At 37.8% G+C, this 25,540-nt stretch overlaps 8 protein-coding genes across 15 annotated transcripts; 5 read left to right on the top strand and 3 right to left on the bottom strand.

Moving 5' to 3' along the window:
* Positions 1–122: 122 nt before the first annotated feature.
* LOC104767464 (pentatricopeptide repeat-containing protein At1g09190) lies at positions 123–1,891 on the top strand. Its single transcript, XM_010491489.3, has one exon. It carries the CDS (start codon positions 123–125, stop codon positions 1,593–1,595), a length of 1,473 nt encoding a protein of 490 aa, XP_010489791.1. The 3' UTR covers positions 1,596–1,891.
* A 31-nt stretch (positions 1,892–1,922) lies between these two features.
* LOC104767454 (small COPII coat GTPase SAR1B) lies at positions 1,923–3,075 on the bottom strand. Its single transcript, XM_010491481.2, has 3 exons — positions 2,714–3,075; positions 2,458–2,589; positions 1,923–2,314 (listed from the first exon to the last, which is right to left on the bottom strand). Exons 1-3 carry the CDS (start codon positions 2,840–2,842, stop codon positions 1,994–1,996), a joined length of 582 nt encoding a protein of 193 aa, XP_010489783.1. The 5' UTR covers positions 2,843–3,075; the 3' UTR covers positions 1,923–1,993.
* Positions 3,076–3,546: 471 nt separating this feature from the next.
* Positions 3,547–4,288, bottom strand: LOC104778637 (uncharacterized). The gene has a single exon (XM_010503087.3). It carries the CDS (start codon positions 4,217–4,219, stop codon positions 3,713–3,715), a length of 507 nt encoding a protein of 168 aa, XP_010501389.3. The 5' UTR covers positions 4,220–4,288; the 3' UTR covers positions 3,547–3,712.
* Positions 4,289–6,444: 2,156 nt separating this feature from the next.
* Positions 6,445–13,043, top strand: LOC104767430 (kinesin-like protein KIN-14H). 2 transcript variants are annotated; one of them, XM_087508217.1, is made up of 19 exons: positions 6,445–6,635; positions 6,839–7,014; positions 7,374–7,573; positions 7,887–8,033; positions 8,548–8,796; positions 8,895–8,966; positions 9,055–9,123; positions 9,259–9,354; positions 9,476–9,637; positions 9,747–9,828; positions 9,950–10,045; positions 10,153–10,320; positions 10,412–10,518; positions 10,636–10,814; positions 10,921–11,082; positions 11,197–11,614; positions 11,705–11,908; positions 12,003–12,457; positions 12,547–13,043. In XM_087508217.1, the coding sequence occupies exons 2-19, from the start codon at positions 6,885–6,887 to the stop codon at positions 12,671–12,673; spliced, it is 3,123 nt and encodes a 1,040-aa protein (XP_087364343.1). In that variant the 5' UTR covers positions 6,445–6,635; positions 6,839–6,884; the 3' UTR covers positions 12,674–13,043. The 2 variants fall into 2 exon arrangements, with proteins under 2 accessions (XP_087364343.1, XP_010489762.2); XM_010491460.3 differs by having other exon boundaries at positions 6,536–7,014.
* LOC104767413 (putative protein phosphatase 2C 5) lies at positions 12,842–16,275 on the top strand. Of its 2 annotated transcripts, XM_010491451.3 has the most exons (10): positions 12,842–13,002; positions 13,442–13,692; positions 13,956–14,188; positions 14,287–14,458; positions 14,560–14,777; positions 14,872–14,979; positions 15,068–15,193; positions 15,277–15,509; positions 15,656–15,910; positions 15,998–16,275. In XM_010491451.3, the coding sequence occupies exons 3-9, from the start codon at positions 13,979–13,981 to the stop codon at positions 15,873–15,875; spliced, it is 1,287 nt and encodes a 428-aa protein (XP_010489753.1). In that variant the 5' UTR covers positions 12,842–13,002; positions 13,442–13,692; positions 13,956–13,978; the 3' UTR covers positions 15,876–15,910; positions 15,998–16,275. The 2 variants fall into 2 exon arrangements, with proteins under 2 accessions (XP_010489753.1, XP_010489746.1); XM_010491444.3 differs by having other exon boundaries at positions 15,656–16,275.
* A 267-nt stretch (positions 16,276–16,542) lies between these two features.
* Positions 16,543–18,297, top strand: LOC104767402 (F-box protein PP2-B15). Its single transcript, XM_010491435.3, has 3 exons — positions 16,543–17,296; positions 17,396–17,514; positions 17,609–18,297. The coding sequence occupies exons 1-3, from the start codon at positions 17,048–17,050 to the stop codon at positions 18,087–18,089; spliced, it is 849 nt and encodes a 282-aa protein (XP_010489737.2). The 5' UTR covers positions 16,543–17,047; the 3' UTR covers positions 18,090–18,297.
* Positions 18,298–18,888: 591 nt separating this feature from the next.
* On the bottom strand, positions 18,889–22,234 carry LOC104767391 (uncharacterized). The gene is made up of 9 exons (XM_010491428.3): positions 21,845–22,234; positions 21,598–21,696; positions 20,806–20,887; positions 20,641–20,708; positions 20,449–20,546; positions 19,886–20,022; positions 19,738–19,805; positions 19,339–19,402; positions 18,889–19,208 (listed from the first exon to the last, which is right to left on the bottom strand). The coding sequence occupies exons 2-9, from the start codon at positions 21,606–21,608 to the stop codon at positions 19,191–19,193; spliced, it is 546 nt and encodes a 181-aa protein (XP_010489730.1). The 5' UTR covers positions 21,609–21,696; positions 21,845–22,234; the 3' UTR covers positions 18,889–19,190.
* A 16-nt stretch (positions 22,235–22,250) lies between these two features.
* LOC104767369 (serine/arginine-rich splicing factor SR30) lies at positions 22,251–25,493 on the top strand. 6 transcript variants are annotated; one of them, XR_764220.2, is made up of 14 exons: positions 22,251–22,362; positions 22,453–22,539; positions 22,631–22,696; positions 22,791–22,865; positions 22,948–23,050; positions 23,155–23,201; positions 23,294–23,351; positions 23,441–23,490; positions 23,617–23,673; positions 23,757–23,860; positions 23,972–24,049; positions 24,668–24,764; positions 24,953–24,998; positions 25,171–25,493. XR_764220.2 is itself a non-coding variant. In XM_010491414.2 (13 exons), exons 2-13 carry the CDS (start codon positions 22,453–22,455, stop codon positions 25,183–25,185), a joined length of 786 nt encoding a protein of 261 aa, XP_010489716.1. In that variant the 5' UTR covers positions 22,251–22,362; the 3' UTR covers positions 25,186–25,493. The 6 variants fall into 6 exon arrangements, 2 of the variants coding, with proteins under 2 accessions (XP_010489716.1, XP_010489709.1); XR_015595106.1 differs by having other exon boundaries at positions 24,953–25,010; XR_764219.2 differs by having other exon boundaries at positions 24,668–24,998.
* Positions 25,494–25,540: the final 47 nt, after the last annotated feature.

Below are 25,540 nucleotides of genomic sequence, written 5' to 3'. Positions count from 1 at the left end.
TAGCAGCAAACTACTTGAAGTTGAAACAAACAAATACTGTATACTGTGGGTCTAGGTAAAGTAGCGTTTGAAATTGGCGCAAAGCAAAGCAACAATAGTTGAGTTAGACTAGAGAGTGAAAGATGAGCAGAGGAGGTTTAGTGGAAATCGAGCGGAAGCTGCTTCGTCTTCTCCACGGCCACAATACTCGAACCCGTTTACCCGAAATCCACGCTCATCTCCTCCGTCACTTCCTCCATGGTTCCAGTCTCCTTCTCGCCCACTTCATCTCTATCTGCGGATCCCTCAGTTACTCTGATTACGCCTCCCGCGTCTTCTCTCATATCCAAAACCCTAACGTTCTCGTCTTCAATGCCATCATCAAATGCTACTCGCTTGTTGGTCCGCCTCTACAGTCTCTCTCTTTCTTCTCTTCCATGAAAAGCCGCGGAATTTGGGCCGACGAGTATACTTACGCGCCTTTGCTCAAATCGTGTTCGTCACTTTCTGACTTGCGGTTTGGGAAATGCGTTCACGGTGAGGTTCTTAGAACTGGGTTTCACCGTCTTGGGAAAATACGGATCGGGGTGGTGGAGCTTTATGCCTCCGGTGGGAGAATGGGTGATGCCCAGAAAGTGTTCGATGAAATGCTTGAGAGGAACGTTGTTGTCTGGAACTTAATGGTACGCGGGTTCTGCGATTCCGGGGACGTTGAAAGAGGTCTTGGTTTGTTCAAACAGATGAGCGAAAGGAGCATTGTGTCGTGGAACTCGATGATATCAAGTTTGTCCAAATGTGGCAGAGATCGTGAGGCTTTGGAGCTTTTCTGCGAAATGATTGATCAAGGCTTCGATCCAGATGAAGCGACGGTGGTTACAGTCTTGCCAATCTCTGCATCTCTCGGAGTTTTGGATACCGGAAAATGGATTCATTCTACTGTAGAGTCCAATGGTTTGATCAAAGATTTCATTACCGTGGGAAACGCTTTGGTGGATTTCTACTGTAAAAGCGGTGACTTGGAGACAGCAACGACTATATTTGGACAAATGCAGCGGAGAAACGTTGTTTCATGGAACACTCTGATATCAGGATCAGCGGTGAATGGAAAGGGAGAATCCGGTATAGACTTGTTCGATGCTATGATCGAGGAAGGGAAGGTAGCTCCAAATGAAGCGACATTTTTGGGGGTTTTGGCATGTTGCTCATACACAGGTCGGTTGGAGAAAGGAGAAGAATTGTTTAGTTTGATGATGGAAAAATTCAAACTTGAGCCGAGAACTGAGCATTATGGAGTGATGGTTGATCTAATGAGTAGGAGCGGACGGATCAGAGAGGCGTTTGAGTTTCTACAAAGTATGCCCGTAGACGCTAATGCAGCGATGTGGGGGTCGCTGCTCAGTGCGTGTCGCAGCCACGGAGATGTAAAGCTAGCGGAGGTTGCAGCCATGGAACTAGTGAAGAGTGAGCCACGGAATTCGGGGAATTATGTGTTGTTATCTAATTTGTATGCAGAGGAAGGGAGATGGGAAGATGTGGAGAAGGTGCGAACGTTGATGAAAAAGAATCGCCTTAGAAAGTCTACTGGCCAAAGCACTATTTGCGATGTTACAGTCTGAGAAGTAGCTGGTTTAGTCTATAGAGGCCTGGCTTGTTGCTTGGTCGTTCCTAACCAAAAATATTCAGCTGACCAGGGTTCTTGTTAGACTCCTTACCATAATCATTCAGCTAGATACCGGATCAAGAATCTCGGAATTGGTAGCGAATAAACATGTAAGTTCTGTATGAAGAAAACGTTTTGATAGGATATTATACATTATAAAAGTCAAGAATCTGAACTGGTAGCGAACAAACGAACATGTAACTTCTGTTTGACGAAGCAGATTGGAAAGTTGTGTTTTCTTTGATTTTCAAAGTTGAATCTTGCTTGTTTGCTTTGATTTGAATTAGAAAAATTTGAGATGTCTCTGATTTATATATATAAAACCGTGAAGCAATGCTGTCTGGTAATACTGCTTTACTTGATATACTGAGACATCCATTTAAAACCCTCACCATATCCCATTTTGCGAACGATGCTGCACATGAAGACCTCAAGGGGACGAACACCAGAGTTTTCAAGAGACACATTGCCTTTACCAGTAGTGAAATTAGTCAGACCCAAGTGATACCTCAGCTCGTCTTCTGAGGCTGCATAAGGGATATCAATCTTGTTGCCAAGAATAAGAAAAGGCACGGTTGCCAAGGCTTCATCTGATAGAAGAGCGTCCAGCTCTCTTTTAGACTCCACAAATCTTTCCTTGTCATAAGCATCCACTAGGTACACAACAGCATCAACCTTCACACACCACAGCAGACAAACAAACAAACAGATTAGTGATTCACTGACACATAGGCATCTTATATCAATTTCTGAACTATCTCTACACCATTTTAGATCATTAAAGAGAGAGAGAGAGAGAGAGGATAATATGATGAAACCTTGGCATAGTAGTCTTTCCAAACTCGACGAGCAATCTGATGGCCACCCAAGTCAAAGGCCTTGAACTTAATTTTGCCAATGCTGAGTTCCTCAGAGGTGGGATGTTGTGTTGGCTGGTGCTGAACTAATCTCTGCAAATACCAAAATCGAGGAGATTAAGGCATGTTTTCTTTATTCCAGTGATAGATACATCATGTATATTAATTTGTAAGAGAAAGAGAGAGAGAGAGAGAGAGAGAGAGAGAGAGAGCAGACCTCGTCTTTGAGCATATGGAGCAAAGTAGTTTTGCCGGCATTGTCAAGGCCAAGAAACAAGATCTTAGCCTCCTTCTGCCACAAACCTAACGAGGCCAAGATTCCATAGAACCAATCGAACAAAAACATGACCTATCGTCTTCCTCAGAAGAATCAGATAGATCTGATGTTATAATAGTTAACAACACACAAAATACGAAACAATCAAACAGACCTTCACGATCTTCTCCGTATCAAAAAACTATCGTAGATCGAAGCTCTTGAGAAAACGAATCAAAGCTTTGAAGAGATAGAGAACCAAAATCGAAGTTTTCGTTTTGTTGATGATGGAGATATATATATATATATATATATATATATATATATATATATACAAAGGAAAAAAAGAATAAAAACAGACACGTGGGTGATGGGAAGCTGGTGAATTGATGTGGTGACTTTTGATTGGTTCGTTGACATCATTAGAACCATTATGGACCGTCCGATCGATAAACTTGCGGTTGCGATGTGTTTTGATACGTTAGTGTTATTATTATGAACTTTTTAAAGATTTTTTTTGATTTTTCCGTCATCTATTGGGTAGGTGAGAGAGAGAGCCCATTGGAGAAGTTCTGATAACACGTGGCGATAAAATTAATGACAAGGAAGGAAGGAGCGTTGATTTCGTTCGACAAGAAGCTGCGTTTCTCATCACCAATTAAAAATTGTCTAGAAGGCACATAGGATTCGAGTTTGAGGGGCAACATTTAATTCTTGTAACAATCAATATGTTCCTTCTGAACATATGTTGTTGTTTAGAGAGTTATAAAAACATACAATACATTCGAACTATATATCCAATCATCATAACTTTAGCATTCATAGTATCTATAGTCAATAGACATATAATCAAAGTCTATATACAATATTTCATTTTGTATAATTAGAAAACAACATTTTTAAAGCTGTTATATCGATCACACGAAAAAAAAAAAAAAAACACATTTTTTACAACTGTTTTCAACGTAAAATAATCAAAGAGCTCACGACTACGAGAGATAATAATAGAGTACTGGCGAGACCACGGTGTTTGAAACAGTCAACGCCGCTTCCAACAAAATGGCCGCCACTACTGCTACCGCCATGATTTGAATATCCTCCGTTCCCAGAGCCACCGCCACCACCGCCATGATTTGAAGATCCTCCGTTCCCAGAGCCACCGCTTCTATCTCTGCTGCCGCCTTTACCGCTGTTTCCGCCTCGACTACTGCTGCCACCTCCGCCACTACGACCTCCTCCACCGCTACTGCCACCGCCACCGCTGCTTTTAAGCTCCCGCCGCCAAACCGGTAAATATTTCTCCCAACATGTTTTAGTTCCTGTGGTGGGACTTGGTTTCAGATCATGGACGGCTGAGACATCAGAAGTATCTGAGATTGAAGCAACGGCTTGGATATGCGCATGAATCGCCGCTAGTACCAAAAGTAATACGTAAGCCATTGGTTTCATGAGTTTGTGTATCTCCATATATGACCATATATATACTAATCTTTTCTGTTTTTGTATATCACTCAAAAGCCAAAAAGGCAAAAATGCGGTTTTGTGTTATGATCCTTATAGATCTCTATTTATAGTTTATACGAATTTCATCTGGTCAGATTTATTTATTTATTTATTTATTTTTTTATATTTCGATAGTTCTTTCTCGTTTTCGTGAGAAACAAGAAATGGACGCCACTACGAAAAAAATACACAAAATATTTTATTTCCTCCAATTCTAATGTCCTGACAAGAGCAAGGTTTCAAGTCAAACTAATTAAGGCGAGTATATGAAAACGAATCCTTCAGTGAAAATTGGAAATACAGTGTGGAATTTGAACGTGTCGTCTTATTATTATAGAGGCCACATATCACATTAGCACTTCCTGATCACCAAGGCGAAATTGATTTTTAAAAACTATTCAATTTTGTTTTCCTTTTGATCAAAGGTAACCATTTCGTTTAAATTATTTAAAGATATATTAACGTCATTATCGGGGTTACATATTTGTTTGGTAAGACGCAAACTATAATGTTTAGTGCCTTGACTATTCAAACCGGGATTTAGTTATCGAGCAGCTGTCGGCTGTCGCAACTTAGTATAAACCGGGATCAATCGTGTTGGTATTCTCTACCGAGATTACAATGTATCAACTCTAAGCATACATAGACAGATAAATACTTCGAAAATATTTAAACCCTAATTGGAATAGTCAATGAGTTAATTAACCACTATTTTTTTTTTTGTTTTTTTTTTATCTATTCAATTTAGTTTATAATAAAGGTGTCGAAGCCATAATAATACGCTCATTTATCAATTTTTAAAAATTCCTAAAGGAAAAGGCCTTCATTCAGTCAGCTAACTTTGTATAGGAATGAAAAAAGCCCAAATCTTTTTTAGGTCCCATGAGAAAAGAAAAAAAAAATGGATATGGCGTGGCTAAAGAAAATCATTATGTATTCTTTGTTTCGTTTTACACATGATGGTAATTAATTAGTGATATAACTAATATTTGTATCTATTCAATGACGTTCGATTGTTTTCAATTTTCAAACCTAATCAATACACTACAAATCAAGAATTAACCAAGTCCCAAAACTAAGTATTACAATCTCTGTCTTATAGTATATTTTCATCCGTTCAATTTTCTGAATGATTCCAGTTACGTTCAATTGTTTCAGCCATAATCAATACAGAACACACATTAACTATTACAATACTTTTTCTCATTCCGTTCACAGCCCGCAATCACATATCAGATTAACATCAGGTGCTAAACTAAGTTTCCAAACATTAGCAACATATAACTTCGTGGTAATACGTGTTTATTTTCCCATATCATATATGTGTGTACCTCACAGCATTAAAAAAAAATATATTTCACTAATTTTTTGAATGAGTTGGTATCATGTTCAATAAATGTATCACAAAGAGAAAAATAAAATATTATTGGGGGGAAAAAAAGTCTACACAAAATTTCAATATATACTAATTTTCAGTGAATTAATAGGATAATTAAAAGGGTCACTTTCACAAGATGTGGGTACAATCATCCTTGCAAAACTTTTTTCGTTTATAATTCTTAATATCTCAATGTCTTGTTGACCGAATTATAGCTTAGTTCTTTTGATACATTTTTTTTTTCATGCCGACCTTTATTCATTTAAGGTTATAAAACTATCTCTCTAATCATGATATCATGTTGATCGGCTTTCAAAACACCCCTATGCGCAAGAAAAATAGCTATACACAAGGGTTTTTTTTTTTTTTTGACAACCAACCATGAGTTTCATAATTAGCCTTTAATTTTATCTATTCATAGAATTTAGGGGTCCCAAGAATTTAATTTCCACTTTCTAATTTATTAAAAGGAAAAATAGCACCCGGTATAAGATTTAATTATATATGTTGATTTTTTCAGTGGTAATAAGGTCAAGCTATAAAATTATATATTTTCAATTTAAATTAAACATAGATATTATCAAGACAATAAAATTAGTAGAAATCATTCGGATACAAATCCCATTTCGACAAATTGGGAAATTTCAGTCTCTAATTTTTTTTTAAGTTATAGAACACTGTAGTACTTTGAAGAGTACTAATTTATTTTAACTTTTATTACCATTATAGAACTTAGTGGATGGTTGAACTTGAAGTCTTGACAAATATGCTAAGACCTGTATTTATGTATTTTCACCACCTAAATAAGTTCGTACATATTAAAATGGAGCAATTAAGAATAAACAAAAATTTATTTTGAATATTGAATAATGAAGAATATGTCCATCCATCTATAGAAACCCAGGAGACTCGGGGGCCTCTGCTTCATTCATGTCTCGCTCTTCTTCTTCTTCTTTCCTGTTGTTTTGATTTTTCATACAAAAGAAAAAAAATAAAGACAAGGTCAAACATTTTTCTCAATTCTTTTCACTTTCTTTTCTCTTCCTTATAAATCTGAGCAATGTTCTACATATCCTTGTAATCTAACATAGCTTTGACAATTCTTTGTTCGAATTCTCGAAAAGAAAAAAAAAAGAATCTGTAATCAAATTTTAAGGGATTGTGAGATTCTCGAGTTGAGATTTTGGGAGTTTTTTTCTTTCTAGGTATCTTGTTGATCAAGCTATAAAGCATTGAATCGTTTTCTTGTCAATGGCGACGGAGCAACAAGATTCACGACTCTGTTTGGCATCGATTCTGGAAGATTTTCTCAAACAACGAAACGTTCGAGTTAGCAGCGTTGGTGTGGATTCTTCCACTTCTACAAACGCCGACGAAACTTGTACGCTCGTCGATTCCTCTGTTTCTTTCTATCTTTTGAATTGAAATTTTCTGAATGCCGCGGATTTCTGAATTTAGGGTTTGTAATCGAGTCAGGGGTTAAGGGATGGAATACAGAAATTTAGGATGACCATTGTTAGCTTCTTACTTGAATTAGATATCGACGTTTCTTGTTTTACTATAGGTCAATCCAGAAACATATGAATTTTATAGATACAAGATGCTTGATCATAAGCCAATCTCTTGGAAAACTTTAACTGTCTACATTTCGTATACCGCTTCGATTCCAGCTTCTGCATTTTGTATTCACTTTATATATAATACGTGGTTATGAGAAAAATGAAATCACAATTGGTGCAGCTGGTGGAAGAGATTTTCCTGTGGATCCTTCAGATTTAAGAAGGTATGAAGCAGCAAGGTGGATAAGAAACACACTTGGTGTAGTTGGAGGAAGAGATTTGCCAGCAGATCCTTCAGAGGATGATTTCAGAATTGCATTAAGGAGTGGGATTTTGCTCTGCAATGTCCTTAACAGAGTTAAACCTGGTGCTGTACCAAAAGTAATGTCTTACACCTAATTACTCTTAGTTGCATTTGTTTTTTCTTTACTTTTTTTTTAATTACAGATTTTTTTTTCTATTGGTTTAAAATATGTAGGCTTTTATTAAACTAAACTTTTTAAAAGACTTTTGTAACGGCTTAGGCCTGCTTGGATAAAAGTTGTGCAAGCATGATTAGTACCATTTTGTGTAATAGTATATTTTTATAGAGTTACAGGAATTAATATTTTAGTGCCGATGTTTCTGTAATTGGGACGACCATAAGTATCTCGTGGTTATCTTAGTCTTGATTCTGTGACTGCAAAATTTGCAGGTCGTTGAAGCTCCAAATGATCCTCTTGTTAGTCAAGATGGTACAGCAGCTCTATCTGCGTTTCAGTACTTTGAGAATCTTCGAAACTTTCTTGTGGTTGTGGAGGAAATGGGTATTCCAATGTTTGAAGTCTCCGATTTTGAGAAGGTAATAGAACAAATCACAATTCTACTGTATACATATTAGAAACTTATCTACCGTTTATGAAGAATACAATGATATCTGACGACCTAGGCTTAATAAGACATATATTACCGAGAATTATTGTAACTAATTTGAGAGATGATCGATGCCTAATAGTGTTAATGCTAGCATAGGTTAGGTTCGAGTCAATTTTCATCACAGGTTGACCTACCTTGCCGGAGGGGCTACCTAGACTAAGCTAAAATGGTCGCTCTCATACTTAGAAACAGAAGTAGGGTCGTTGCAGACACATTGATGGCACAGTCGTGGTAGGGTCGTTGTGACCATCACTCCATCAGTGTTGCAAAAGTAATGTATTAACTTTAGCTAAATAAATTAGTCTTTTAAAATCAGTAATCACTCTCCACAATTTGGGTTAAGTAATGTATTAACAAAGCTAGACATCTTCATTTTTATAATGTTGGAATTACTAATTAACATTGACACACATTCTGTGTTGTGCTTGATGTGTTTTCAGGGAGGTAAATCCGCAAGAATTGTGGAATGTGTTTTGGCTCTCAAGTCATATCGTGAGTGGAAACAGAGCGGCGGAAGCGGTACATGGAGATACATTGTGAACTCAAAACCAACCACGTTTGGCATCGCAAAACAATACAAACGCAAAGAATCAGAAGCACTTGTCGATGCAGTCACCAGTAGCCCTTCTAACACTCCATCCAATGAACAACCTTTGTTTGATCAATCTGATTCTAGTACCAAACATGAAGTTAGTGAGCTATATACCAATGCCTCCTATTACATATATCCCTAATATTGTTTAAAGTTAAAAAAAAATCTCAACTTACATTTCTAGTTTTGTTTCAGGGAAGTGCCGATTCAATAGATGCCATTGTTCGTGCGGTGTTCTTGGAAGCCAAGCAAGAAGAAATTCCCGGTGTAAGCATTAAACTACCTTCCTACTATCCTTTAACTTAATCAACTGGAACCTTACTAAGTGATCAAATATTCTTTTGTTTATTTCCAGATGGTGGAAGCTATGCTGAAAACTGTCATGTTAGAGTATGAACGTAGATTAGACACACAGAAAGAATTGGTAAGCAATTTTAGTAATTGGCCTTTATATCTCTGGCCATATATATGTGCGTGATCTCTTGTTTCTTGGATAACAAGCATGTACTTTCTTTTATACCTTCTTTACACTTTTGATCTTGAATATGCAATTGCTTAGTTCCAAATGAGCGCTGGGAACAAAGACGAGCTTCAGTCTGGCGGTCTTGGGAGAACTATCTCAGGCAATGAGGAGTTGCTAAGTGATGATGCTTCGGTAATTGCATCAACCTTGAAATTGGAGATGTTGTTATCCATATAGGCATATTACTCTTTATGGATCTGTTAAACATCCGTCTATTATATACTGAACTGGTTTATACTTGCATATTTTTCAGAACGGAGAAGAAAATGTGACAGAGATTGCAGACAACAAGGAAACTCCACAAGATGATAGTGTTGAGGAATCTAAAATCCAAGATTATGAACTCTATGTAATTTCAAAAGAGAAGACCAAGAAACAACAGATGATAATTGACAGACAGCAACATCACACTGAGGTATAGTTCAGTTGAACATAACAGATATATGTTGCATCGCGTCTCTTTTAAGATTTAAGACTTTGTATTTGGTGGATTAGTAAGGCAAATTATATATATGTGTTGGCAGGAACTGAAACACGATCTTAAGGCTGTCAAAACAAGTCTCAGTCTCTTGCAGATGAAATATCACCAAGAGTTTACAAGCTTAGGTGAGAGAATCTACTGTGATTTTAGTCACTATCTCATAGATTTTCTAGTAAAATCCATTTTACTTTCACAATCGTTACCAAAGAAACTAGTTGTAAGATTGTTCTTTTTTTTTTGGATCAGGCGAGCATTTGCATGGACTTGCGTTTGCAGCTACATCATACCAAAGAGTTCTTGAAGAAAACCGGAAACTTTACAATCAAGTCCAAGACCTCAAAGGTAAAAAATGTGTAATACATATTGCTATCACTACATGTATTGTGTAATTTTGGTGTTAAGAGATGAGATCGTTTTGCAATATTCAAGCTTTAACAAATACTTAACAGGGAGCATAAGGGTGTATTGTCGAGTGAGACCATTCTTACCTGGGCAAAAAAGTGTCTTGACTACTGTGGATCACATAGAGGATTCAACTATATCAATTGCAAACCCTTCAAAGTTAGGTCGGAAATCATTCACCTTCAACAAAGTGTTTGGCCCTTCAGCATCTCAAGGTAAATTTTCTCACCTTTTCTTTCCTGAATTTTCTATATTCTTTCAATTTTTCGGCTCTCATATAAAAAATTACAAACTTCAATATTGTAGAGGAGGTGTTTGGAGACACTCAACCTCTGATCCGGTCTGTTCTTGATGGTTATAATGTATGCATATTTGCATACGGCCAAACAGGATCCGGAAAAACTTTCACCATGGTACTTTTCTTGAACAATCTAACTTATTGTACAGTAATTAATGACTTTTCATATTCTCAGACGAAAACAATGTTATCCTTATTTATAAGTTCTTTTTTTTTTTGGTGTGGTAATCAGATGGGACCTAATGAACTGACGGAGGAAAGCTTAGGAGTAAACTACAGAGCATTGAGTGATCTCTTTCATTTGTCAAGTGTGAGAAAAGAAACCTTTTCATATAGCATTTCAGTTCAAATGCTTGAAATTTACAACGAGCAAGTCCGAGATCTCCTTGCCACTAACGGCCAAACCAGCAGATATCCTTTTTTAAAGACTTCTAACACCCTGCAGATTTTCTCTAGCTTGTTCTGTTTCTTTAGTGATTTCTATCATCGTGTTTGTTTTTTCTTGACTTGTGAACACATTAGAGATTCGAAATAGTTCGCAAGATGGAATCAACGTTCCAGAGGCGACATTGGTTCCGGTCTCCACAACTTCAGACGTCATTCATTTGATGAATATTGGTCAAAAGAACCGTGCAGTCAGCGCCACAGCCATGAATGACCGCAGTAGTCGCTCTCACAGGTTCCCTTTTCCTGTTTGTATAACAATTGAATCTTATTATCTCTTCCTTTTAGTGTCAGACTTGTATTACATGTAACTAATGTATGACATGTTCTCTATACTATATATATGCAGTTGTCTCACAGTACATGTCCAAGGAAAAGATCTGACATCAGGTGCAACTCTAAGGGGTTCAATGCATTTGGTTGATCTTGCTGGAAGCGAAAGGGTTGACAAGTCTGAGGTCACCGGTGATAGGTTGAAAGAGGCACAACACATCAACAAATCTCTCTCTGCTCTTGGAGACGTGATTGCATCTCTCTCCCAGAAAAACAACCACATCCCTTATCGAAATAGCAAACTCACCCAACTTCTCCAGGACGCTTTAGGAGGACAAGCGAAAACACTTATGTTTGTTCACATTAGCCCTGAACAAGAAGCTCTGGGAGAAACACTCAGCACCCTGAAATTTGCAGAGAGGGTGGCCACTGTTGAACTCGGTGCTGCTCGTGTCAACAAGGACACTTCTGAAGTTAAAGAACTCAAAGAACAGGTCACTAGCTATAATCTTCAATACTTTTTCACATTATTAAACTCATCATCCTCATTATCCAAATCAGTTACCTTTGTTATTTGGTTTTAGATTGCTAGTTTGAAACTTGCATTAGCGAGAAAGGAGAACGAGGCAGCTGATCAAACACAGCTACCAAGGCCCCTTACGCCTGATAAACTCCTCAGAAGAAAGTCACTCGGCGTTTCGTCTTCATTCTCTAAATCAGCAAACACAAGACAGTTCCAAACCAAACATAAGACGTCGTCACAGATTGATGATGCTAACAGCATTGAGGTAAAGAGAACTCATGAACCAATCACAAAAACTAAACTCTTGGGTACATCTTGCAGTGGGTTACTTCATAATGTACAGTGAAATTTACTTGCAGGGTCAAAGTGACTCTGCATCCAGCCTTGACTTGCAAGGACTAGCGGGCTCACCATCATGGAAAAGCCCGTCGAGAGATGAGAAAGAGGAGGAAACGGAGTTTATATCAGGCAGTGAATGGATTGATAAACACGAAGACGAAATCACGCGTAATGGCAAACCTGAAAACAGATCACATACACTGGGTGATCAGAAGCGATCGTCTAGCTTGAAACGTGAACCAACGAGAGGCGTAGATAATAATGTAGTAGGTAAAGGATTTGAGGTAAAAAAGGTTCCATTCGAAGAAGAAGCAAACGAGTCAGATGAAACCGCAACAAGTGACTGCTCGGAGACAAACTTGATGTGGCAGTTGAATGTTCAAGTGAATATGCCAAGAGCATCATCTAATGGTTCTTCTACTACTAAGCTAAAGAAGACTCAGTCAAAAATCAGTAGAGTTGCCGCTGAGACCAGGTGAATTGTTAAACGATTAGATTGTTTTTATTTTATTTTTTTCTATGTATGTTTTTTGGTAATGGGAATTAATTGATGTTGGTGATCAGGAGTATGATACCTTCGCTAATTCCGACGCCTACAAGGAGATTGTCGCTTGGCTCTAACACACCAGGACAAACTTCGTCAAGGCATAACAGTACAGTTGTTGTGAAGAAGAGACAAAATCCCAAGTAAGATTAATGAATACATTTTGTGAGTAATACGATACAAAACAATCCAAATTCTTTTTTGTTTTTTTTTTTTTGGCGGACCCATTCATATGTGGTCATACGTATACAAAGAGTAGGGTACGTTTGAGCCATAGGTTGAATATAAAATGTCTTTGTTTGATGTGGATGGCGTATACGACGAACCTATGGGCTTTCTTTTTGTAATGTAATGTCGATATATATCGTATAATTTGTATACTTCTTCTCGACGCCAATGTATATTTTTTCTATTCGTAGCCACTTTCATCAAGAGAGATGATTTGTAAACTTTGCAATTTTTACTAAATGATATTTGTAAGCTACCCGGATATTCATTATCCATGGCAGTTTGACTAGAAGGGATCGTGATGTTTAAACTGCTGCAAGTAAAAAAGTCAAAACAATTGTTGAAAAGTGTGTCAATAATTTCTCAACATGATCAAGTACTAATCACAAAAGTCATCCTGTTTATTAGAAAAATAGACAATTTTTTTTATGATAAAGGTATTTTTCATAACTTTTAACATATATTGAAAAAAAAGAACTCTAAATTACCTACTAATATCTTTACTGTCTTTTTAATAAATTGTAATAAATCCCTATTTTCACAATACGTTTCAAAAAAAAAAGATATGCTTTCTATAAAATTAACTAAAAATATACATACATGTGGATTAATTAAATTTACCTAAAGCAGCACTTTTGAGGGGTAATTACGTCATTTCAGAAGATATCATTTTCTTAATAAAATTAGCTGTCCCTAACCTCTCCCCCGCGTCGCTTTTGTTTCTTCCCCCAATCTGAGAAAATCCACAAACCTCCCACTCTGCAACTTCTTCTTCTTCTTCTGTAAACTCTTCACGCGGTTTCATACTTCCATTCGAATTCTCAACGACGCCCCTCCCCCCCCCCCCCCCCGGAGAAGCGACGAGTACCTTAACATTATCTAACGAAGCCATTCTTTATACTAGATCTGTTGTGTATGCTACTCGCGATTTCATTCTGGTTAGTTTCCTAAACTTGTGTAGCAAAGCTTCGATAGTGTTCTTCTACTGGTTTTCGGTGTTTCTTATTTGATCGATTCTACTTTTTATCACATTTTATTTTTTCGGCATCTCAAAAGATTGTTGAATTCTCTAGATTAGGGTTTTCCTCTGCATTCTCTCTAGATTTTTTGTATTTGTTTGGTTTCATTCACGAAACTGAGGTTTATGTATGAGTAACTTAGTAGAAACCAAATGATAATTTTGTCTGTGATTTTGTTCCAGCCAATGCTGAAGTCTGGATAAAGATGAGCGTGTCAAAAGCACCGAGGACGCAACATCCGCTTGTTCCTCTTGCAACTCTCATTGGTAATGAGCTGAGGAGCGAGAAGGTAGAGAAACCTCTTATCAAGTATGGTCAAGCTGCTCTTGCTAAGAAAGGAGAAGATTACTTTTTGATTAAAACTGATTGTCAGAGGGTACCTGGTGATCCTTCATCGTCTTTTTCAGTTTTCGGGGTAAGACCTTCTTCTGTATAGAGTGACATCTATAGCGTTCTTGAACTTAAAAAGCTCTCATTTAATTTTAATCCTTTTTTGTTTTGGTTTGTCTATAGATATTTGATGGACACAATGGTAATTCAGCTGCCATATATACTAAGGAACATCTTCTGGACAATGTGGTGAGTGCAATTCCTCAAGGCGCAAGCAGGGACGAGTGGCTTCAAGCTCTTCCTAGAGCTTTAGTTGCTGGCTTTGTGAAAACTGACATTGAGTTTCAGCAGAAAGGTCTACGCTTATGCTTATTGTTTTAAAGGCCTTTTGCTAGCTTTGAATATTCATTTCTTTTTCAAGTATGCTCAAACTGTTAAGATCTGTTGTGTTTACAGGGGAAACTTCTGGAACAACTGTGACTTTCGTTCTAATTGATGGTTGGACTATCACTGTCGCTTCTGTTGGTGACTCCCGCTGCATATTAGACACCCAAGGTGGTGTGGTTTCTCTGCTGACTGTCGATCACAGGCTAGAAGAGAATGTTGAAGAGAGGGAACGCATAACTGCCAGTGGAGGTGAGGTCGGAAGGCTCAATGTATTTGGTGGCAATGAGGTATGATCATTTCCAGGAAAGTTAAGTTACTCCGTCATTGTGTGTTTGGCTGTGGTAGGGTTTGTAATGTGCTTTCATTCTGACGATGCAATAGGTTGGTCCACTTCGATGCTGGCCTGGTGGTTTGTGTCTTTCGAGGTCCATTGGTGATACGGATGTGGGAGAATTTATTGTCCCTATACCACATGTTAAGCAAGTGAAAGTAAGCTCCCTTCCCCTTGTTGCGTTTTTACATCAATTCTTTATATTAGATATTGAACAAAAATGTATTTTTTTATCTGTGCATTCAGCTTTCAGATGCTGGAGGGAGACTCATTATAGCTTCAGATGGTATATGGGATATACTGTCTTCTGATACGGCCGCAAAAGCTTGTCGTGGTTTATCTGCCGAGCTTGCTGCAAAACTTGTTGTTAAGGTTGGTGATCAACCCTGTCGATTGAATTGTGTACTTCCTCCAGTCGAGATTCCTCTTATTCTCTGAATCATATGTTTTATCAGGAAGCATTGCGAACAAAAGGGTTGAAGGATGATACTACCTGTGTAGTTGTTGACATAGTTCCATCTGATCATCTAGCCTTGTCTCCAACGCCCATAAAGAAGCAGAACGCATTCACCTCATTTCTGTCTAGGAAAAACCATACAGCTACCAACCACAAAAACGGGAACAAGCTCTCTGCTGTAGGAGTTGTGGAAGAATTGTTTGAAGAAGGTTCTGCTGTGCTTGCAGATAGGTAATCTTCTGGCCAAGAAACTGATATTGCAAGCACTTGTCCTGTTTTACGTGTTTAAGTGTTTAGGGGCTTATTTAACGCGCTAAGTAGCTGAGAACTTCAGATACTGATTATTAGTTTTTATTGGTTGGTGTTTTGAAATGCAGATTGGGAAAGGATCTTCCCTCAAATACGGAGAACGGGCTCTTAAAATGTGCTGTATGTCAAACAGATGAATCTCCGGGTGAAGGTTTATCAAGCAACGGGGGTTCCATCATCTCCTCAGCATCTAATCGATGGGAAGGTCCCTTCCTATGCACAATATGCAAGAAAAAGAAAGACGCTATGGAAGGAAAAAGACCAAGCAAAGGTTCAGTGAAAACATAAAGCCAAATTGCTCTAGAGAGAAATCATAATATCTGGTATGAAATTAGTATGTTTCTCGTTTTCTTATCTACCTTCTTCTGGGGTGCTCTGTGAGGTAGTCTGGTACTGTGTTCTTTTCCCAGGCATTGATTGGAGAAGTAGCGGTAATAGTAGAAGTGTATGCAAATGTCTGTAGAGAGGGAGAGAGAGAGGAAGAGAGACAATAGATCCAATTCTTTTCCATTGTTTGAGATTTCCCTGGTTTGCTTACTCGGCTTATGCTGACCATTTACCTTCGTAGATGTGTTTTGCTTGGGAATTGCTGATATACTAACAAGAGTTTCTAAGTTGTAAGTAATTCATATTTGGTTATTGTCAATCCTATTGCGCCCATTAATTGAAGTTAATTTGTTTTGGTCTATATCTTTCTCCTCTGGTGATACAATTGAGCCAATGTGACCCTGAAAACACTTGGTTTTTGTAATTGCTATACTTTGGTTTGGTCAATGCTTTAAGATGCGGTCTTGAATCTCAACTCTTGTTGTTTTCAGTTTTTGACCAAGTGTAATACACACGTTTTTGTTATTTACAAATATTCCATTATTATAATATACCCTACAAAGTAATACGTCGGTGAGCTTGTTTGTCAATAAAGAAGTTCATAAATCTCAGGTTCTGAGCCTCATTTGCCGGAGAAGGGAGGGGACTACTTAACGCCATCATGTTACCCAAACAAATATCTCATCAAAAGTCCAAAACCAAAAAGCCTCAATTCAAATACAGAACACAGGCTAGCTTATGTAATGAGAGAACAAACTTTTCTCTCTTTAAATTTTGGGGGAGACACAAACGTTGTTTTCTCAACCAAACAAACCAGCAAACGTTTTGTCTGCGAAAAAGGCTCTCTTTAGTTTTTGGGGAGACACAAACGTTGTTTTCTCGACCAAACAACCAGCAAACGTTTTGTCTGCCAAGAAGGCAAATGATGTTAGTATGTTACTACTATTCGGGAATGGGCCATTCGGTCCAAAATGGTAACTACTAGGACGCGTATAAGAGACTCATCTCGGTCACGTTTTCCGTCTCGTAAACAAACAAAAACCGCAAAACAGAGCCATAGTAGTAATCTTCTCTCTCTCTTTCTCTCTCTCTCTCTCTCTCTCTCTCTCTCTCTCTCTCAATTTTGAAGAAGGATGATGTTACCAGAAGCATGCGTAGCGAACATCCTCTCCTTCACAACTCCGGCCGACACATTCACTTCGTCGGCCGTCTCCTCAGTCTTCCAGCTCGCCGGTGATTCTGATCTCGTCTGGGAGAAGTTTATACCTTCCGATTACAGCCACGTTGTCTCTAGATCGAATGATCATCACCGGAAGTTCTCCTCCAAAAAGGAGCTCTATCGATATCTCTGTGAATCAATTCTCATCGATAATGGCAGAAAGGTTAGTATATATTACAGTATTATTAATACTGCTTTCTTGATTTTCTAAAGAATTAGAAAAACAAGAAATTATAATATGGGCTATGTTTTCCAAAATCAGATGTTCAAGATCGAGAAGCTTTCCGGGAAAATATCGTATGTTTTATCGGCAAGAGATCTTTCCATAGCTTGGAGCGACCAACGACATTACTGGTCTTGGAACCCTCGATCAGATTCAAGGTCATTTATTAACTTTAGTTAATAAATTAAAGTATACATCATTGGTGTAAAAACAAAACGTAATCATTTTTAAAAAATATATTTTGAATCATAGATTCTCGGAAGGGGTGGAACTTATAATGACGGACTGGTTAGAAATCATCGGAAAAATCCAAACCGGAGCTTTATCGCCCAACACACACTACGGAGCTTATCTGATTATGAAAGTGACGTCACGTGCGTATGGACTAGAGCTAGTTCCGGCAGAGACTTGGATAAAAGTGGGGAATGGTGAAAAGAAAACAAAGTCAACTTATCTAAGTTGCTTGGATAGCAAGAAACAACAAATGGAGCGGCTGTTTTACGGACAGCGAGAACAGAGGATGGCGATGGACAAGGTTGTCGGGGCTCTTAGGAGGGAGCCAGATGTGAGAGACGATGGGTGGATGGAGATAGAGCTCGGAGAGTTCGAGACGGGACACGAAGGTGGTGAAGACATGGAGGTTGTTATGAGTCTAACCGAAGTTAAAGGTTATCAGTTAAAAGGTGGGATTGCGATTGATGGGATTGAAGTAAGGCCTAAACCCCAAAAGTGAGTGAGTAGTAATGGAAAGATGTGTACCAAATTTTGGGTTTACCTGATTATGTGTTTGGTTCGGGTCCAAATTGTGAGATGAGAGACAAACTATTTTGGTGGTTTGAATTTTACATTATTATGCATGTAAGAGTACGTAATGTATTGACCAACATTTGTCAATTGTCATCTGACAAGAAAAAAAAATGAAGACCACGAATTGTCAAGTATTTGGTTCGTATGGCGGATTATTGTGATTGTGATTGTGATTTATACTTTATATTTGTTGACATTTAGTTGCCACTTGTTGTTGTTTTTTTTTTTGGGGCAAATAGTTGCTACTTGTTCAAACATCTCTATCGATTACTTATCTATATCCATAATACGTACTGAATTAGTATAGGTTGTACAAATACGAATGCGAATAATTCTGATTGATTTAATGACACTTGCAAGAATAGTAGATAAAAGATAGTTTTCCATGAAATTAATACTAAAATGAGGAAAATAGGGAAAAAGACATGTCAGAATGTGGTCATTACCGTTCGCATAACATGAGGATGAGGACATTCTTAGCACATATCGAGTTTCTGGTGTCACCTAATCTCATGTAGGTGGCCTCAATTCTCTATCGTTGTGACATCGTGCAAGCACGTGTATGTTGTACTATTATATCATTTACACCTTATAAGTAAATACGTAGGCAACATTATTTCTCAGTATGGTTTTATAGCAATTTGTTTACAACATTTTATCAGCATTTTTAATCATCATTTTTTTTTTTTCATATTTGTAAAATTCAAAGCTCAAACTCGACCATAGAGGAAACAAAATTATTATAATTGAAAATCAATGAAAACAAAAGTGACTTAACCGAGCACATATTCGTAGGATCTGCGCCACCGTGACTTGCTTACGACGTAAAAAGCCATTGATTATACGGAATTAGAAACTGTAGAAACCTTAGCTAAGGTTGATGCTCCCTCATAAAATAAACATTAAATATTTATAAGCGAATCAAAACAAAGCTAAGGTTGATCCGGACAAAAGCTTCATAAGTTTAGAGAACATAAACGGAGATCATGATATCTCTCTCCGACAACATGGACCTTTAATTTCGTCCTCAATCTAGCCGCTCCATCTGCAGACATTTCAAATAAACATAGGCGATACCAATTTTAGAAACTTTTGATCTGTGTCTTCTTCCAAAATGGAGTAAATATCGACAATGAGACTGCTTGGCAACAATAATAATAAGGGGTTTAGTGTACCTTCCAAAGACCGTCGTTGAGGTAATGCATTGTATCCACTCCGATTCCTTTGTTTATTCCCTTTCTGTGGGCGAACACAAGAAAACCAATAAGCAGTGTTAACTACACATAGACCAGGGCATAGACCTAGTCAGTAAATCACTACCATTAAACTAACATAGAGACCAAATCTAGATTGTGATAATGGCACAGAGAAGGAAAGTTTAGCGAAGTGAAAGTAAATTCAAGCAAACAAATTTATTCTGGTGCAAAGATGTGTACCGAACGAAAGAAGACAAATCAATCAAGTCACTTTATTTAACTGCAGCCAAGAGTCCGTAAGTTGGCTTAAATTGGAAAGTATATAGAAGCACATGTTTGCATTTCCTAATTTATTCCTACACAACGAAATTGACTTACATGTCCTTGGCCGACATTTTGGTGAAGCCAATTGCTAAGGCATGTTGCTTTCCTTCTGCATATATGGCCTAAGCAAACACATATTCATGGTTAACATCAGTAGAAACAAACAAAAAACGCACCCAAGGAAATAGTGTTTTGTTCATACCACTGGCCTTTCAGCGTCAACTTCTTCATCCAGAACGCCTCCCGGGGAAGTAAGACCAGGACACATTATGTTTGCACCAGAGAGAACAAACTTTATGGCACCTCTATCAACTTGAAACCTCCTCATTATATTTGGGTCTGCAAAATTCCAATTAATTTACTGCCAAATTGACATTCTCGGCTAACTGATAAAATCCCAAGTTTTCTATTGGATTCACAGTATGTGAAATTACAGGAACGTAATGTTTTTAAGAACGTAATGCTATCCCGGGAACGGTATGGAGAAATATATTAAACCATGGACCTTTTATATAGTACAGTGGCATGAGATAAGCGGAAGGAACAACAACTTACAGAAACCAAAATCCTGGAAATTCCAAAAGTGTCAGACATATTATTCAACTATATGCAGTTTTTGAACCAGGTAAGTTACTAAGTTCTAATGCAGATCATAGTGAAACTAACAGGTGGTTATTTTAATTTGTTAGAATAAACACCCAATTATGTTATGCTGTGACAACAAGACCATATAGCATGAACGGTGTGAAGGAAGAGTGATATTACATTGATGAAGAAGTCGCAGTGTTGGCATGTATGGCCCGTCACGGATACAGAAGAAGAGGGGGACATTGTTGACAACGACAAGGGTCAGATGGTTTGGGCTGCACGAGGTCAAGAGTAAGTGTTAGAATAGAAAGTGGTAAAAGAAAATTCAGAAAAGATACTAGTGATATATGAGGTTGTTGTTTTACAAACCACTTCACTACGATAAGAGGAATCTTTTTGGGGAGTAGATCCTCCATCACTGTTTCAAGTCCCGGGTACTGCAACATTTACATAAACATTCTTATATCTACCAAACTACACGAAATCATAAAAGTTTAAGAAGGGGAAAAAAGGCAAATGAAACAGCAGGCATACCTCATCTTGAATACTCTGGCGGATCCTACGTTGAACAGATGCCTTCACTTGGTTTTGTGATGAAATCTCCTCCAAACAAAACCTAGGTTAAAGATATTGAACATAAATACCACCTTCATAGACATAAAGGTATAGCAAATATATCTAAAGGCCCGTCCAAAGTAGAAGACTCTTATCAAAAAGAAGAGACCACTTAAACTTGATAGCACTCTGTGATAGTTGAGAGTTCCAATCAAGACCCAAAATTTCCACTATGACCCAGAATTCTTTGTAAAGATTTGGTAAATCAAAGAGCGACACTATCAGAACTGATCATCTAATGTCCAAACAAAAAAAAAAAACTAGCAACAAAAACCACAACCTAACACTAACAAACTTGAAGATGTTTGCTTTTGAGAACTCACAACCTTCCAATTTGAAGAAGATATAACAACCAACCTGCCCATACAGAGACAATTCTAAACAATGGAATCCGAAAGCCTACGTACCAACAATGTGGTCGAAAAGTAACTACAACCCAACTACAGTAAACTATAAAGTGCAGTATAGGTCATTTACATTACTCACAAGCTAGTAGCTACTGTCCTGACCCTAAAAGATCATCCAAACCAGACCCCTTAATCGAAATTTCAGTCTCATCACACCACACATTCTATATAAACTAGTATAAACAATGACGAGATGTTGAGAACACTAATTCTTAGATTTTACAATCCATATAAGATGTTGATGATAAAATTATGAATTGATAAAAATAAAAAAATTTAACAGTGTTGGAGGAAAGATGCTTACTTCTTGAACATGTTGGAGGAAAGGTAAGTTTAGGGGAAAGAGTCAATGTTTAACTAACAACTGAAGATAATCTCCAATTTCTAACTATGATTTGCTTCCCTGCAAAGTGAACATTGGAGGACGTTTGATTTGAGAGATATACTCAAATGTTTTCGTAACATAAAATCAACAACAAAACTGGACAAATTCAATAGAGAAAAAAAACAAAACAGAAACATCAAACGGAACAGAGCCAGGAAGAACTCACCGACTGAGAAAAGATGGCTGACGGAGAAATGTGCCCTCGGCGGAGGAGGAGTAGTAAACTACTGTAATCGGCGATTGAGATTTGAGAGGAATCCTACTTTAGTACCACAAGAGAAGAGAGATTTTTCTCTCGAAATATCAAAACGACAGTGTTTTAGAAAAACCTAGGAAACGAGTGAAAGAGATCCGAAGGCGAAGGGTACTACCAATTTCGATCCGACCAAACCGAAATTGGTTAGGAATTACGACAAAATATATGTATTGAGTCACCCTTTTAATAAATTGATTTACTAGAATCGATCCATCATAATTACATATTTAAAGGGCCCATTGGGCTGATCATATCTGTCAATTGGGCTCTTTCTTCGTGATACAGGATATCGTTTTACACGCCGCCGCAGAGGATTAGATTTCGACTTTATAAAAGAAACGAACGAACGGTAGTTGTCTTTGTCTTGTTTCCAGAACAATCTTCAGCACTTTCTCGAACCTCTCCTTCTTCTTCTGTCCTGCGAAAAGGTGAGTTTCAAAATCCTTTCGAAGGGATCTAATTCAAATCAATTCCTGATTCCCAAATTTGCAATTTTGTTCTGCCTCTTGAGTTTTCAGATGAGTAGCCGATGGAATCGTACGATCTACGTTGGGAATCTCCCTGGAGATATTCGCATGCGTGAGATTGAAGATCTCTTTTACAAGGTTTGCAATTTCCTCCTCTTTTCTTATTAATTCGCTAATTTTTCTGATTTTGATCCGCGCTTATATTATATATATATCTTCTTCGTTGCAGTACGGACCAATTGTGGACATTGACTTGAAGATTCCACCGAGACCTCCTGGTTATGCCTTTGTCGAGGTATTTTAATTATCATTCTTTGATTTGTTTTATGTTATTGTTGTTAACTGTCTGTCTATGATGACTTAAGAGAGTCTGTTATTATTTGATGTAGTTCGAAGATCCTCGTGATGCAGACGATGCTATCTATGGACGTGATGGATATGACTTTGCTGGCTGTCGGCTTAGGGTTAGCTTACTGAACGCTTTTGATGTTTTGACTAACTTAGTTTCTTCTTATTTCTTTTTCTAAAAGATGATGTCTTTGTTAGGTTGAGATTGCACATGGTGGTCGTAGAGGTTCGTCATCTGTTGATAGGTACAGCAGCAGTTACAGTGGCAGCCGTGCACCTTCAAGACGCTCCGACTTTCGTGGTTTGTAAAGTCTTCTCCTTTGTGTTGTTTGCCGTTTGTTTTGTTAAGAACAAGTTTGTATTTGATGACTCACTTTTTTTTTTTATGTTGTAAAACTGATACAGTGCTTGTGACTGGATTACCGCCATCTGCTTCGTGGCAGGACCTTAAGGTAATGGATACTCTATATAGTCCTGTTTCTAGATGCTGGTTCTCTATTTCATGTTGGATTTATCTTTATTTGATTCTTTTATGGGCGATTAGGATCACATGCGCAAAGCTGGAGATGTCTGCTTTTCTGAAGTTTTTCGTGACCGTGGAGGTTAGTTAGTTTAAAATAAGCTTGTTATTTATGTTGGTTTTTAGGCATCTGGATCGGAGGACTCACATTTAACATTATTTTTTTTTTAGGCATGTCTGGGGTTGTTGATTATAGCAACTATGATGATATGAAATACGCGGTAAGTTGTATATCTTTCGACCGCAAATGTTCCCAGCCTTATTTGTTTAACAGCTACCGAGCTAAATTTGTCTTTCTAGAGGCCAATGTTGGATCTTTGATGTTCCTTTCAATTTCTGTTTGACAGTTAAGGAAGCTCGATGACTCTGAGTTTCGAAATGCTTTTTCTAAAGCTTACATACGGGTATGTTATATTTCTTTTTTTTTTTTTGACTTTTTTTTATATCATTAGATGAATATGCAGTTACCTCAAATATTACTGTTCAGGTGAGAGAATATGAGTCGAGGAGTGTGAGTCGCAGCCCGGAATATTCTAGAAGCAGGAGTCGGAGCCGTGGTCGAAGCTATAGCTATAGTAGCAGGAGCAGGAGGTCTGTTTTTTTTTGTTTTTTTTTTTTTATTTTCAATAAAACTAAGGCATAATAGAGATTGACTGCTCAAACTCATTTATGAAAATTAACTGACTTCTAAATACAATGCAGTGTGTCACCTGCTAGATCCGTTACCCCGCGGTCACGGTCCCTTACTCGCTCTCGTTCGCCACATAGCTCTGTTTCAAGGTAGTACCTTTTGTTGTTTCCGAAAGCAGTTAAATTTGCTTGACCCTTTTAACCCGTCTAGATATGGTAGTGGGACTAGTTCTTGATTATCTTCCCAAGAACTATAGTAGTTGATACTCATTCCTTGATGGCGTAATTAACCTATGTTGAAGTTTTCTATGTCACTCAAAAATCCTGTATGGATGAAGTTACTTCATCGTTGGGACCTCGAGAGTTCCCTTTTCATTCCTTACAACCTGAATGTGTTTTTTACGTTTCGAGTTTTCAACAGAGCTGCTTGAGTGATTTTTAGCCAAATTACAGTTTTCTGAAGTGATCAAACCTGGATGGAGTAACTTCTGAAATGATCCCTCGTGTCCTTTCTCTTCCCTCTCCTGGATGGTTTTCTTTATCTATAGCTTTACTTCTCAACTTTTTCCAGCAACGGTGAATTTAATACGGATCAGTCGACACTATCTGCCTTCTTCAGTCTTATAGTTTAGAGAACACCTGCCTAAAGTTTTCTTTTTGTAAAGATTTTTTTGCTGTTGGAAGGGCAACGATTTGAATCTGGATTTCTGAGGCATGTCCTTGATCATTTACAGTGATTACAATTGTATTGCCTTGTTTGTTTTCTAGATCTGGCTCACTGCTGCGAGCTGGGGATTGGATCTTAGGGACTTGATGGTCATCTTAGATGGGTTGTTGGACTGGATTTACTCAGCGCGTATCAGCTGTAGGATCTGATCACAGCGTTTTGGACTATGATTCCTCTGATTCCCCAATATATTATCTGATTTGACAATGCAGTGTTGTGTTCTTTTTTAGGCCAGAACTGAATAAGTCCCGGGATCAGTTGGGAGATGGTCAGTGACTTGCTTTCTCATCCGACACTTACATGGGTTTTTTTTTGTCCTGCTGCAGGTCGCGATCAAGATCTAGATCAAGATCCAATTCTCCTGTTTCACCCGTAAGTCTAAAAGTTGAGCCTTCTTCAATTCTCAATCTCTGGTGTATTTTTAAATAGCTGATCACGTTATTTATGTGCACAAACCAGCCCTCCCGAGTGTTTTAGCAATAATATATCTTTAGTTCATCATTTCTTCTTCAGCTAACGATGGTGTACAAATTTCGTTTTGTAGGTAAGATCTGATTGAAAAGAAAACTGGGAGTGATTGCCAATAGAATCTGATTCGGATCTGAGTTTATTCTACTGGTCTTCTCGTATCAGACGACGAATATGTCTTTCTAGTTTAGTTGTGAACATGGAATTGATATGTTATTGTGTCATTAACAAGCCAGAAACTCTGTATTGGCTGTTAAAGTTCATTAGACGTTTGTGTTGGGTGTTTTTATTTTATTTTCAGGGTTCTCCATACATATATTACATTACAACTAGACCTGTGGTGTCTTTTAAGATTCTCTACAACTATGCTATTGTGATAGTAGATTAAATTGCCGCAAATCTGTTCGATCTAAGTCCCACCAACATCCACATACATCACCCGACTT

The sequence above is a fragment of the Camelina sativa genome, chromosome 3, assembly GCF_030686135.1.
Source record: "Camelina sativa cultivar CO46 ecotype springtype chromosome 3, ASM3068613v1".
Taxonomy (NCBI): Eukaryota; Viridiplantae; Streptophyta; class Magnoliopsida; order Brassicales; family Brassicaceae; genus Camelina; species Camelina sativa.
Note: the sequence above shows the minus strand (reverse complement) of the source record. Positions and strands in the feature narration are given on the sequence as shown.

Excerpts from the sequence above, each read along its gene's own strand:
- LOC104767413 (XM_010491451.3), top strand. The coding sequence starts at position 13,979 with ATGAGCGTGTCAAAAGCACCGAGGACGCAACATCCGCTTGTTCCTCTT. Across the intron at positions 14,459-14,559 it reads CATTGAGTTTCAGCAGAAAG|GGGAAACTTCTGGAACAACT; the intron begins GTCTACGCTTAT and ends TTGTGTTTACAG. Across the intron at positions 15,510-15,655 it reads TCTGCTGTGCTTGCAGATAG|ATTGGGAAAGGATCTTCCCT; the intron begins GTAATCTTCTGG and ends TTTGAAATGCAG.
- LOC104767464 (XM_010491489.3), top strand. The coding sequence starts at position 123 with ATGAGCAGAGGAGGTTTAGTGGAAATCGAGCGGAAGCTGCTTCGTCTT.
- LOC104767430 (XM_087508217.1), top strand. The coding sequence starts at position 6,885 with ATGGCGACGGAGCAACAAGATTCACGACTCTGTTTGGCATCGATTCTG. Across the intron at positions 10,321-10,411 it reads TGGCCCTTCAGCATCTCAAG|AGGAGGTGTTTGGAGACACT; the intron begins GTAAATTTTCTC and ends TCAATATTGTAG. Across the intron at positions 10,519-10,635 it reads CCGGAAAAACTTTCACCATG|ATGGGACCTAATGAACTGAC; the intron begins GTACTTTTCTTG and ends TGTGGTAATCAG.
- LOC104767369 (XM_010491407.2), top strand. The coding sequence starts at position 22,453 with ATGAGTAGCCGATGGAATCGTACGATCTACGTTGGGAATCTCCCTGGA. Across the intron at positions 22,697-22,790 it reads CTGGTTATGCCTTTGTCGAG|TTCGAAGATCCTCGTGATGC; the intron begins GTATTTTAATTA and ends TATTTGATGTAG. Across the intron at positions 22,866-22,947 it reads TTGCTGGCTGTCGGCTTAGG|GTTGAGATTGCACATGGTGG; the intron begins GTTAGCTTACTG and ends TGTCTTTGTTAG.
- LOC104778637 (XM_010503087.3), bottom strand. The coding sequence starts at position 4,219 with ATGGAGATACACAAACTCATGAAACCAATGGCTTACGTATTACTTTTG.
- LOC104767391 (XM_010491428.3), bottom strand. Across the intron at positions 20,547-20,640 it reads CCTCTTATCGTAGTGAAGTG|CCCAAACCATCTGACCCTTG; the intron begins GTTTGTAAAACA and ends GACCTCGTGCAG. Across the intron at positions 19,806-19,885 it reads TTGACGCTGAAAGGCCAGTG|GCCATATATGCAGAAGGAAA; the intron begins GTATGAACAAAA and ends GTGTTTGCTTAG.
- LOC104767454 (XM_010491481.2), bottom strand. The coding sequence starts at position 2,842 with ATGTTTTTGTTCGATTGGTTCTATGGAATCTTGGCCTCGTTAGGTTTG. Across the intron at positions 2,590-2,713 it reads TCCATATGCTCAAAGACGAG|AGATTAGTTCAGCACCAGCC; the intron begins GTCTGCTCTCTC and ends TGGTATTTGCAG. Across the intron at positions 2,315-2,457 it reads GGAAAGACTACTATGCCAAG|GTTGATGCTGTTGTGTACCT; the intron begins GTTTCATCATAT and ends TGGTGTGTGAAG.
- LOC104767402 (XM_010491435.3), top strand. The coding sequence starts at position 17,048 with ATGATGTTACCAGAAGCATGCGTAGCGAACATCCTCTCCTTCACAACT. Across the intron at positions 17,297-17,395 it reads TCATCGATAATGGCAGAAAG|ATGTTCAAGATCGAGAAGCT; the intron begins GTTAGTATATAT and ends TTCCAAAATCAG. Across the intron at positions 17,515-17,608 it reads AACCCTCGATCAGATTCAAG|ATTCTCGGAAGGGGTGGAAC; the intron begins GTCATTTATTAA and ends TTTGAATCATAG.